Source organism: Balaenoptera physalus (assembly GCF_965194825.1).
Source record: "Balaenoptera physalus genome assembly, chromosome: 13".
In the NCBI taxonomy this organism is placed as follows: domain Eukaryota; kingdom Metazoa; phylum Chordata; class Mammalia; order Artiodactyla; family Balaenopteridae; genus Balaenoptera; species Balaenoptera physalus.
Genome location: NC_138892.1, coordinates 3,599,359 through 3,611,852, shown reverse-complemented (window position 1 = coordinate 3,611,852; position 12,494 = coordinate 3,599,359). Strand labels below are relative to the sequence as shown.

Below are 12,494 nucleotides of genomic sequence, written 5' to 3'. Positions count from 1 at the left end.
GACTGTTCAACCCCCGACCCCCGAGCAGCACGTCCTGGGCCCCCGGGGTGACTCGGTCCACCAGCGCTGGCTCTGCTGGTGGCTCGGCTCCCGGCCCAGGGAGGGGGTTCCCCCTCCGCCAGGTGCCAGGTGCCTGTCCCCATCCCTCTCCCAGGGTCTGTGCCTCTGGGTGAGCCTGGAGGCTGGACCTGCCGCCGGACCCTCCAGCCCACGTCCCTGGGCAGCCCCACACCTAGTTCTGAAGGCAAGGGGACCACCAAGGTCCTGCCAGCGTCAACCCTTCTCCCAGAGATGGCCGAGGGGCACTGCACCTGAGACGGGCCCCAGGGTTCCACCATTCCCCCCGCCGGGCCCACAGCCTCACTCATGTTGGGGGTGACGATGACGAAGGGCCGCAGGTAGGTCCTCCGCAGGTTCCGGGCCACGTTGCTGAAATAGGCCTCGAAGCGCCTCAGCAGCTGCGCGGTGCCCCCCTCGCTCCGCTGGATCTGCTCCCACGCGGCCCTGGTGCCCGGGGCCAGGAGGGCGCTGCCCGCCTGGACGACGTCCTGGTCAGACAGACAGACAGACAGACAGCGCTCAGCTCATGTGAGCGGCTGGCCGGCGCAGGCCTGGCTGACACGCTGGGGCCCAGGCTCCAGAGAGCCTTTAGGTCGCAGGACCAGGCCGGGCCAGGATCAGAAACCGCGAGAGGCTGTGCTCTCATCTCCAAGGCAGGAGACACGTGTCGCGGGAAACCGTGCAGGGGGTTTCACCGTGTGCACCCCGAGACACAAAGGGGAGCAGGCGTGCGGGGACGCCCCCCGTTGCATCGGAACCCCCAGCCCCACCAGGAGAGCCTGGCCTGGGAACGGCCGCCCCGTCGCTGAGCCCACAGCAAGGCCGCCGAGGACGCGCTGCGGGTTCCAGTTCGGGAGATGCTCCGTCCTGCGCACCTCAGATGAACAGGGGGCAGCGGGGAGACACTCGGCTGCCACGGGGACCCGGGGGCCACAACCCAGATGCAAACCAGGACGGAAAACTTCTGTTCGCAAAGAACCGAAAGTGGGAACAAACTCCCTGGGCCCGAACTCTCAGACCTGGATTGAAATGCAGGTGCGGGAACACTGCCAAGGCCCTGAGGGCTCCGCACGGACAGGGGAGGTCCCCGGGGGCTCAGTGTGGACGGGGAGGCCTTAGAGAGGAGTGAAGAGGAAGCACGAGGCAATGCCATGCCTCACCCACACCCACACCCCTGGCAAGAGCAGTTTATAAACCGGATGAATGGGCCTCCTCACCAGCTATGCTAAACAGACACGTCTCAGGGGCTGATCACTTAAAGACAAAACAGGACTGTCTCTGCAGCAGGAGGCATCAAGCCGTGTGAGAGCAGGACCTCAGAGTTTTGGGGGCGTCCTGGCGCCCCACCTCTTACGGGGTTGTGTGCCCTTGGTTCCCTGTGCCTGAGCTTCCTTAACTGTAAAGCAGGGCGACAGCTGAGCTTCATACAGGATGTGTGTGGGAGTAAGCGGGCCGATTCCTGTAGCCCCCAGGACACTGGTGTGCACGCAGTGGTCAGGTGACAGTGGCACCTCTGTCATCACCGTCAGGTCTGTCTCTTTGCCAAGACGCTCCTAACACTTGGAATCCCTTTTGCTGGTCACTGAACTGGCCTGGGCTCACGTCTGAAAAGGGCAGTCTGGCCCTGAGGACACCGGGCCAGATGACCTTCCACGACCAAGCCAGGGCCCCCGGTCCAGCTCACCCCTGGACGTGTGGGGCTCTCTGCCCGCCGCCTTCCTACCTCGTGGAAGTCGGCGTCCCGCGTGGCCGCCAGCTCGAAGCCCTGCTGGCTGCTCTCATGCAGCAGGATGCGGCCCAGCAGCTGGTAGGCCGTCCGCACGTCGTTGCCGAAGAGTGGGTCCGTGTGCCGCGTGGCGTTGCGCAGCGCCTGGGCCAGCCACAGGGACCGGTCACCGTCCATCCGCGTCGCGTTCCGGCTCAGCTTCTCGTTCTGGGTGGGGGAGCAAGCGCCAGGTCGGCCCTGGGCCCTTCCCCTGACTCAGAATCCACTACTTTCCAGGGGAAATACCCTTGTCAGGAAAGAACTTTAAAAATCCCCAAGCCCCAAAATGAACTTGGGCTGATGGCCGCGGCACAAAAAAGGAGGGTCTGTCAGGCTAAAAAGCACTTGGAAAAAGACACCAGGTGGAAGAAGGGCGAGAGTATGACACTGTGAGTCATGGGCGGATGGCAGGGCGGGGGGCTCGGGCGTGGGGACTCTTGAGTCTGCAGAAGCAGACGCAGGGTGGGGTCTGGAGAGGGAGGAGGACATGGCTGCCGCCGTGCCCCGAACAGATGTGCTGTCCCGGGCCCCGCCCAGCCTGGAAGCCCACCCTCTTCCTGCACGTCCCCAGGGTGCAGCCTACCATGGCTTTGAGCTCCACGAAGGAGACGGTGGTGCAGTTAAAGAGCTCTGGGGGCAGCCAGCCCTTCTCCCCGCTGCAGTGCCGGACCGCGTTTCCTGGGGAACAGAGAAGGACCCGCCAAGCCTGAAAGCTGAACTGTGAATGAACCCCTAGGCTGGCCCAGGGCCAGCAGGTGCCATAGCCACGAAGCCAACACTGCTCTTCCTTCAGACCCGGGGACACGCTGACAGCTGCATGACACTCGCAACCAGGCCTTACCGCTGGCCTGAGCTGCCCAGCAACTACGGGTGGACACCTGAGCGAGTCCGTGAAAAGAGAAATCGGCCGAGTGGTCCATCGAGCACCCACCGTGTCCGCATGCGCTGCAAGCCCACCCGGATCCCACTGCGGGCTGGCGCTTTCTCTGCACTGACTCACCAGACCTCCCCCGGCCCCCTGCAGCCGGACGCAGCTACCCTCCCCGTTTTACGACGAGAGGCCAATGCTGTGAACGGTGAGGCAGCTTGTCCGAGCCTCCCCCCCACCGTCCCCATCCCAGCCACTAGGCGCTTTGTATTTTCATTGTGCTCTTTCCAGGTTTTATCATTTACGACTGAGGAAAAAGTTATCTTATCCCCCCGATCACTTTGGCTAAAGGAACTATTTCAACACGGAACATCCGGTGAGTTCCGACGCCTCGGCCGGCTCTCCCGCAAGCCGCACGCCTCCGTCTAATGTCCCGCCTGGAATGGATGCCACAGGCCACACCCCGCGGTACTTACCCACAGACCCTTTAGGGCACGGCACTGCGGCCGGCTGCCCGAACTTGGTCTGCGGCCACCAGATGCCAGCCTCAAACGCTCTGGGACAGCCGTTGTAGATCACTGGGGTACAGAGGGAAGAAGGCGCTCAGCCTGGCACATCCGTGCACACAGACGTGCAGTGTGCTAGACACGCTCCTCCGGGACGGAGGCCCCGCCCCCACCAAGAACCGGACCCCTCGCATCCCCCCATCGGTGTTAGAACGGGCAGGGGGGGGAACGCAGGCTCTGACCCACGCCTCCTGACGGGCCAGTGGACAGAAGGCCAAGCAGACACAGCTGGACCAGGAGGCTGTCAGGTGCCCCCACCACGCCCCAGGAATGTGTGGTGCACAGACATGCACACACACGCACGTGCACACACACGCAGACACACGCACACACGCAGACATGCACACATGCGCATACATGTGCGCACACACATGCACATGCACGCACACACACACATGCACACACACACATGCAGACACACGCACACACACACACAGACACACAGTGGCCTGTCCCTGCCGTACAGCCTGAGAGGGTCAAGGGCAACGCGGACCTTCGCAGCCGAGGACGGTGACCTCGGCGAAAGGGTTGTCGCAGCGGTTGCACTGGCGGCCAATGACGCCGGGCTTGCAGCTGCACTGGCCAGTGTCCGTGTCGCACGCGCGGCTGTGGGAGCCGTGTGGGAAGCAGTCACACGGCAGGCAGGTGTCCTGCCCCGGGGGCCTGTAGTAATTCTCCTGCAAGAGCCAGAAGCAGAAGCTGGACGTCACACACCGCAGACAACCTACACCTGGAGGACGTTTCCTGAGCCACGTCAGGGTTCCCGCCCGGCTCCCTGGCCTCCCGGCTGTCCTCCACCCACGGCCTCCAGGCCAGCGGCGTCTGGGGCCCCCAGGGCGGACAGGGCAGGTGTGTCCTCCAGGAAAACACGCCCTCTCTCACATCTCAGCAAACTCTCACCGTGAGCCACCATCTGTCCTAAAAAGGATCAGAGATTCAAATGGAGATCTATGCACAAGGGTACCAGAATGGCTGACGGAGGTGTTTCTTTTTTTAACTGTGAGAAATTAGAAGCCACCCAAACATCTGTCGTTGGGCAGGGCGAGCCGATGGTCAAGAGCATGGGCTTGAGTTCTGGAAAGTCCTGGATTTACACCCAGCTTGGCCATTCACTGGCCACACTGCCCTTGCCAGGACGCTTGGCTTCCCAAGGTCCAAGGGTCCCCAGCTGAAAACTGGGACAGGCTGTGACTTGGGCAGACTCGTGGCCAGTGACAGAGGCTTCTGTGTCAGGCAGGGACACGGAACTGTCCCACAGGGGGATCCAACTGTGTGTCTTTCGGTGCCCGAGGAGGCACTGCATGTGAGCAGTCACTCTGGGAGGGCGCACGGTATCACTGTCACTGTTTACGGTCCTTTCTGCATTTTCTATAATTTTTGATGAAAAAAAAAAAAGACCCTAGGCACGCTTCCCCCAAGTACCCTCCTCACTTTCCTCCTGCCCTGCCCCCCACCAATGCCATGACCGCCATCTCACACCACGTGGTTTGTGCGGTCCTGATCTGCTAGGGCCCTTATGATCTTTCAGGTGACATCGGAGGCACAGTGGAGCGCACGGGACACGACGCATGTCAGACAGGGCGCCGGGGAGCATCAGAGGGCGCCATGACGGCAGGTTCCCCTCTTGGGTCAGCAAGCCTGGCCGCGGGACAGCGCGTCCCTCCGAGCGGCTACTATTACACACAGAATTTTCCTTTGGGCTTCAAGTTACCGGCAGCTCACGGCAGTTGTCGACACAACATTCTGAAGGTACGTGGAGTTTTCTGGGAGGCCCAGAGGGCCAGGGTTCCCTGTGCTTTGGTCTGAGAACACTGCGGCTCTGCACGAGGATGACAGGCACCCGAGGCGAGGGAGTGGGCAAAGCTTTTCGTATTTTAAATGTTGGTCGTCACTGGGGACTTCCCTGGTGGTCCAGTGGCTAAGACTCCGCACTCCCAATGCAGGGGGCCCGGGTTTGATCCCTGCAGGGAACTAGATCCCACATGCTGCAAGTAAGAGTTCGTATGCCGCAACTAAAGATCCCGCACGCGGCAACGAAGATCCTGCGTGCCGCAACTAAGACCCGGAGCAGGCAAATTAGTTAATTAAATATTTTTTTAAAATGTTGGTCATCATTGAGTGGTTTGATAAAAGACCAGGAAAATGGCCAACCAGGAGAACCATGTTTGGTGATAAAGATGAGTCAAACTCACAGAAATTGCTTGGTTTCCCGTGACCGTGTGTGGGGCTGAGCCAGCTTACAGGTGAGAACCTGTAAGCTGTGTTCACCCACGGTGAACCCTGTGAGTACCCAAGTGTGTGTGTGCTCGTGTCCAGGTAGACGTGTGGGCGGGCGTGTGCGTGTGCACGCCCCGCTGTCTCCCTGGGTCCCTGCTGTCCGCCCGCGGCCAGGCCTCACCTTGCACTGGCACTGCCCGTTGGTCTTGTTGCAGTCAGGGTCGAAGCCTTTGCTGACAGCACAGTGGCAAGGCCCGCACACAGGGTTCCCCCACCAGCCTCTGGGGCACGGAAGGTCGATCCTGTTGGGAAATCAGATGGCAGACGGAAGGTGTACAGAACTGCCCTTTTTGGAACGAGAGGGATGATGGAGGCCTGGGCCTTGGCTGGGCTAGTTCTTGGCACCTTCCGCCCCCCTAAGTGGTCTGTTGCCCCCTTGCTGGCCCCCACCTGCAGGACTTAGCATTTTATGACCTATGCCCAGCCTTCCGGGGCCCCGCATCTGGAAGGGTTCTACCTACAATACTGTTATTTTAAAATAATCTGTTTGCTCACTTTTTTCTTCCACCTGCAAGATGCAGGTGAGCGCCCCAACCCAGCTTCCTACGAGCACCACGTCAGTAAGTTCTCTCCGCTCAGCACCCCTGCACCGTGACGCCTGGCCCACGAGGGAGGGCGCTCAGGGACAACTGACCCAAGTGTCAGACTGGCTCTTCACCCAGCCCCACCCAGCGCAGACCGAGCCCAGCCGCCCCGGGCAGCCTTCTCCCAGGTCCCAGGCATCTGCCAGCACAAGACCGGTGGGACCGGCAGCATCAATGCTTCCCAGGTCCCCTGGGTCAAATGCTGACCACATCCCCACGGATGCTGGGAGCAGCCTTTCCGGGGACGTGGGGCCTGCTTCAGTCAGCTCAGAGCAGCCCTGGGCTGGACACGGCGGGCTCAGAACCGTCAGACCTGCCCAGTCCTGCCCTCTTGAGCTGCCCGGGCAGATGCTGAGATAGGCGACCTCCACGGTGACGGTGACGAGGCCAGGCTCCTCCCTGCCCCGCCCGGTGGCGGCTGCTGCCTGTTGCCGTCACCCTACGCCCACTCCCCACCTGACCGCTCACTTGAGTGTCCGCTGCTGACCTGTCTGCCTGGGGATGCCCCCCAAGTGTCCTTCAGGCTCCGCAAAATGAAACGCTGCCCTGTGTTTACTATCCTGGCTAACGGCATTCCATTCGCCCACCTGCCAGCCATCAACCTCTCCTACTCACTTGTTCACCTAACCAGCAATTATTAAGTACTGACTGTGTACACACTAGGGGCATAACAACGACCAGGATGGGCTGGGGCTCCAGTCTGGTGTTGATGGATCTATATCAACAGTGTGGGGATCCCAGAGGCTTGGTGTCATACCCCTTCTCGCTGTCTCCTCAGTCCTGCCTTGAGTGGGCATCGCCAGCCCTTGGGGGCGCCGCACGGCCTCCCAGCTGGTCCCTTTGCCTCTGGCTTCCTTCTGCTTCCACCACACTCCACCTGTGAGCTGGGGGCGCTCTGACACCCAGACCTGATCCTGCCCCTTTTCTGCGGGGCCCCTGCGGCCTCTACAAAGCCGAGCTGTGTTCCCGGTTTGCAGGCTGGCCCTCTACCCAGGCCTGTGCACCTCCCCGGTGCAGAATATGCTGGGACAGCACGCGCCAGCTCTGCCCGGGACCCACCCGCTGAGCTCCTTAGACCGGTCTCATCCCATCACTGCTCTCCAGCCCTGCCCCCTTGGTGTCCCCCTGGAACGCCCCCTCCTTCAGCCTCGCTGACTCCCAACCCGCCATCATCCAACGGGCTGTGTGGTGCCGAGGGCGGGGGCTGCATCCGGATCACGGGTGGGGTTACAGCACACACTCCGGTCCCCAGTGGGCAAAGAGCGGAGCGAGGTGTCCCAGCCAGGCGGCGCAGGCTGGCACCACGCGGCTCCTGCACCAGGACGGCCCGGCACCGGCCGAGGACCATCAACCCTGACTGCATCACCTCCCAAAGGGGGTGGGGTCTTGGTGTGTGAAGTACCTCGTGGTCCCACCTGGGAGAAAGTGCTCTACCTGTGATGACTACACACCTGGACTGCGGGGGCCTGGAGAGCGAGATGCCCCCAGTGAATTACACCAGGACCACGTGCACAGCAGAGACGATTGCCACTCCCGGCTTGAAAGATAAAGTGTTTTCTGTAATTACACTCATCTTCCCGTATCCCAGCGACTGCCTGCTCTGTGCACAGCTGGGCTCTTGATAAATGAGTTGTGCTGTGCGTTTCTGGGGTGGAAACACGCTCAGGGGGGTTAGTGTGAGATGCCCAACCGGATTCTCGTTTATTTCATGCCAAATTGAAAAAAACATGTCCTTGTTATCCTGAACCATATGTATTTGGGGGTTAAATAGCAAAGAGGAGAGAACAGGTCAGGAGGAGAAGTAGCCACGTGGACCCTGAAAGCGAGGGCGTACTCTCACCTGTTCTCGCAGTACTGCCCGTAGTGGCCGGACCCACACTCACACACGTAGCCCCGCGGGGAGTCGGGGCGGTGCACGCAGGCTGCCACGTGTTTGCAGGGGTTCACATGACACGCGTCCACACACTTCCTTCCAAAGTACCCTGCGGGGACAGGCCAGCGTTAGCCCACCCCAGAATCCACCTCTGGCTTTGCGAGTCCGCTTTCCGGAGCGACACCCTCTGTGTTAGGACGTGTTAGCAATCTGCGGCTTCCCCAAGCCTCGACTTTCCATGCTACTCTGCAGAGGAAAGTGGCAAAGCCCCTCAGAGTCACAGGAAGCACAAACACTCGGGGGCACAGACCTGGAAATGCAGAGATGAGGGCCTGCCTCCCAGGCCCCCCGGGAGGGCTCACAGCGGGTGGGTACCAGCTGAGGATAGCCACAGCACCTCAAAATTCAGAGGCAACCACTGAACGTATTATTTTTTAAATGTGCGTCTTTCACAAACTCTCCCTCATCTCAGTATGTGCCCTGAGGATCCAACTGGGAGTGTCCCCTGTCCCCCACGTGAAGAAGAGACAGGACACAGGGCCACTCCTTAGTTACGAAACAAAGCTCAGGGCGCCCCAGACCCCCAGAGAGGTGATGGAGGAGCCACTGCCCAACTCGGCTTCCCACAGTGTGTTTTAAACACCAAAGGCGTCGCCCTCCACCGACGGACGCCAGGAAAGGGGGGCTGTGGGCGCCCACCTCTGTCGCAGATGCAGGAGTAGCCGTCCCAGGTGTCGTGGCAGTGGCTGTGCTGAGGGCAGGGGCTGGAGGAGCAGGGGTCCTCCACGTCACAGCCGTCCTTCACCCTGACCTTGAGGGCATCGTTCATGTTCAGCGTGGCGATATTGGTGGCCGTCTCCCCCATTCTCACACCCTGCGTTAAAAAAGGGCAGCCAGAGTTGATGCTGGGGCCTTGGGGCTGGAGGAACCCCAGAAGGCAACCAGGGGTTAAGAGAACACCGAATTCTCTGGGGTCCCTTGTTTTAAAAGCTATGCCTCATTTATCGAAAGGGCTGGGACTGGTGGGGGGATGGCAGGGATGAGGGGCACTTCCGCTCCCCCCAGGTGTGGATCCCAGGCAGGGGGACAGGCCACCCGGAATGAAGACGGAATGATTCCATATTCCGATAATTCCATGGTGAGGGTCACGGAGAAAAAATAATGAGGACGATGGGCGAGCACGGCCGCTGATGAAAGTGAGCAGGGGGTGGGTGTGCCGAGGGCGTCCCGGGTAGAGGGTCACCCGTGCCAGGCACCTCGGGGCCAGATCACCCGGGGGCGGGGCGGGGGCGCAGGGGAAGGTACTAAGAATTTATTTCCCTGCAGTGGGGCTGGGGTTTGGGGGCGCAGGCAGAAGCAGGGAGACATGAGCTCAACTACTTTATAAACAGCTCACTCCAGCTGCTGCTAGAACACCTGGTCTAGGGGACGAGCGCGGGACCCGTCCAGGTGAGCACGGGGGGTGGGGAGGGGACGGGAAGGGGCTGGTGCAGGCAGCGAGGGGCAGGTTCTGGAAGTGACATGAAGACAGAGCTGCAGGGGGCCGGCCGTGGCGTGGCTGTGAGGGGAACTCGAGGGGAAGCGTGGGAGAGGAGGGCTCTAAGTGGGGTTTGTTAAAGCTGGGTTGGCGATTAGAGAAGTTATTCGTTTACTGAGAACTAACAGGATGACCAAGGACACCAACTGCAGTGCTGGCCGTCCCTGAGCAGGACGCGGTGGGCCAGGGCCGGGCTAGGGGAGGGTACCTGCATGCAGCCCCGGAAACCGCGGCGCACCGAGACCTTGTCTTCAGACACGCCACCCACGATGAGGCTTCTCATCCTCAACCCAGGAAGCTGGTTCCCGATCTGCACCGTGTCCTGTGCAAAGAGAGGGGCTGCATCCACCATCTGGAAACATCTGGCCGGAAAGAATGCGCTCAAAGGCTAAAATGCAGTCGCATCGGCAAGCTCCTCACAGCCTGAGGACGTCTGTGCCTCCAAACAGAGGGCCCGGCTCAGCCTTCTCCGTGGAGAACACGGCTGTTTGTGTGTGACGGGCAGGGCGCAGGAAGCAGTCAGAGGACCTGTGTCCATGTCCCAGCCCAGCCAAGATGGGCATCTGGGGGGAGGAGGGCAACCCTTCCACCTCTGTCGTGGGCACCGCCAACAAGCCACTGCGTGACAAAGCTTGACAAACTAGAAAGTGGAGCGAGTGGGAACCACGTCCACAGGGGCAGGAATCTAGAAAGGTCTCAGCTGGGTCCTTAGGCTCAGGAAGGTACACACGTAGAACACGGCAGTTTATTCTCAGAACCAGGTGTTAAGATGAGCCAGGACTCCAAAAGCACTCAGGAATCACAAGTAGCCCCTTAAGTGCGTGGGGGGTCCCGTAAATACGCCTCCTGTTACCTGGCTGCAAACCCTGGAAACCCAGCGGGGTTCAGCAAGCGTTCTCTGAGTCGCCCTGCCTGGAATGCCACCTGCCCATCTGGGATGCGCAAACCTCTCTGGCGTCCCACAGACCCCTCTGGAACCTGGATCTCATTGCTCCCCCCCACCATATCCATCTCTGTACCCCGAGGCACAGCGCTGAGTGTGCAGCTGTGGCACAAGCCAGCTTTGCTGAAAGAAACCTCTGCTGAAGGCACCGATGGCATCACGATGGGACGCACAGATGGACCAAGTCCAGCGCCTGACGCCAGGAGCTGACCATCTGGAAAGGGGATGAGGTGCAGATTCCAGTGTCCTCAGCATAGGAGGAGCATGAGACCCGAATTCAGGGAAGCCCAGAAAGCGCTTCCTCAAATCCACAAGGGCTCTCTGGCAGGGCCTGGCACCTGGAGGGGTCACTCTGTTTTCCCACAGGCCCGGGGAAGGGGTCTGTTCCAAAGGGGGTACAGGTGCCCACTCACCTGGTCCACACCATAGTCCAAGGTCATGACTGCCAGGTACTTGATATCTTTGCCCTCCTTGGCACTCTTCAGTTCTATCAACAGGTGATGCCACTCCCCGTCAGTCACGCGTGACCTGGACAGTCTCATGGACACCACATCCGAGGGGCCGTGGGACACCTCAAACTGGATGTAGTTGTTCAGGATCTGTAGGATGGGGAGAGCTGCACTAGTCATTGAGGAGATGACGACAAAATACAAAATACATTGCAATCACTTAAGTAACAAAGCCACGCAAACAGACTTACCACAGGGCACTGGGTCAAAGATGGACTTAAAAATTAGGCAAAGTTGGGCTTCCCTGGTGGCGCAGTGGTTGAGAATCTGCCTGCTAATGCAGGGGACACGGGTTCGAGCCCTGGTCTGGGAAGATCCCACATGCCGCGGAGCAGCTGGGCCCGTGAGCCACAACTACTGAGCCTGCGCATCTGGAGCCTGTGCCCCGCAACGGGAGGGGCCACGATAGTGAAAGGCCCGCGCACCGTGATGAAGAGCGGTCCCCGCACTGCGATGAAGAGTGGCCCCCGCTTGCCGCAACTAGAGAAAGCCCTCGCACGAACCGAAGACCCAACACAGCCAAAAATAAATAAATAAATAAATAAATAAATAAAATAGCTATAAAATTAAAAAAAAAAAAATTAGGCAAAGTTTAATTTGCCGTTGCCTGTAACACTCTTCAGAATTACAAGCCTTCTTCTATGGTAAGAAGTGTCGAACGTTGACAGAGGTCAAGTAAGATAAAGCCCATTGGACTTAAGTAAGGGGAACAACCACAGATTCAGGCGACTATTGGGCTCTTATTTTTGGATGTAAATGTTTCATCTTATGAGACAAGATTCAGGCCACCATGATCAAATATATGAATGAAAAAACAGAAATCAGGATTATAACTGGCCTAAGGTGTTCACGTTTTAAGAAAATGTAGCCGGGGCAATGCTGAGATCATGTTTCCCTTTCCCCAGTGAAGGATTGGGTAGTTTGGACCAACCCTCCTCCTGAGAACACCTAGGAAAATGAGACAAAATGTTAAAGCACACCTGTCTGAGGCATCAGAGTGACCCAAGTCCCTGCAAGTTACAGAAGCACGACCAGGGAGAAAATGGGAATCTGCAGAAATAAGCTTAGTGCTTTGCCATATGGTTGTCAGCGGGTTCTGGAAGGCACAGCTGAGGCTGATAGCTGTGCAAAGCTTTCTTGGTTCATGAGGCTGGGCAGAGAGAAACTGGAATTCAGAGCCTGCCCAGGGTGAGGACTGCCAACCAGAAGCAAACATGGGGGATGTGACACCACCACCTTAGTTTCAAATTCTCTCTACTTTTTCAACACGATGCCCAGCACTCAATCACAAATAACCAAGTACATGAGGAGACAGGGCAGTGTGTTTGAAATAGACCCATGGGAATCCAGACGAGAGAATCATCAGACACAGACTTGAAAATAGTAATGGGAACCACAGAGCTTTCAAGGAAACAGATTCAGGTACCAGTAGACTCTTATTTCTGGCTGTAATTTTTCCATTTCATGAAATTAGACTCAAGCTACCAAGTTTAAATACATGTAAGATTGTAA

At 59.0% G+C, this 12,494-nt stretch overlaps 1 protein-coding gene across 4 annotated transcripts in view; it reads right to left on the bottom strand.

Moving 5' to 3' along the window:
• The window catches only part of CELSR1 (cadherin EGF LAG seven-pass G-type receptor 1), a 150,428-nt gene that overhangs the window by 26,290 nt on the left and 111,644 nt on the right, over positions 1-12,494 (bottom strand). For all 4 annotated transcript variants that reach the window (XM_082422193.1, XM_082422190.1, XM_082422191.1 and 1 more), the window contains exons 10-19: positions 10,887-11,072; positions 9,739-9,852; positions 8,693-8,867; positions 7,961-8,102; positions 5,658-5,778; positions 3,753-3,936; positions 3,170-3,271; positions 2,409-2,503; positions 1,784-1,993; positions 365-548 (exon numbers count right to left, since the gene is read on the bottom strand). In XM_082422193.1, coding sequence (XP_082278319.1) covers positions 365-548; positions 1,784-1,993; positions 2,409-2,503; positions 3,170-3,271; positions 3,753-3,936; positions 5,658-5,778; positions 7,961-8,102; positions 8,693-8,867; positions 9,739-9,852; positions 10,887-11,072 — 1,513 coding nt within the window. The remainder of the gene's footprint in view (positions 1-364; positions 549-1,783; positions 1,994-2,408; positions 2,504-3,169; positions 3,272-3,752; positions 3,937-5,657; positions 5,779-7,960; positions 8,103-8,692; positions 8,868-9,738; positions 9,853-10,886; positions 11,073-12,494) is intronic.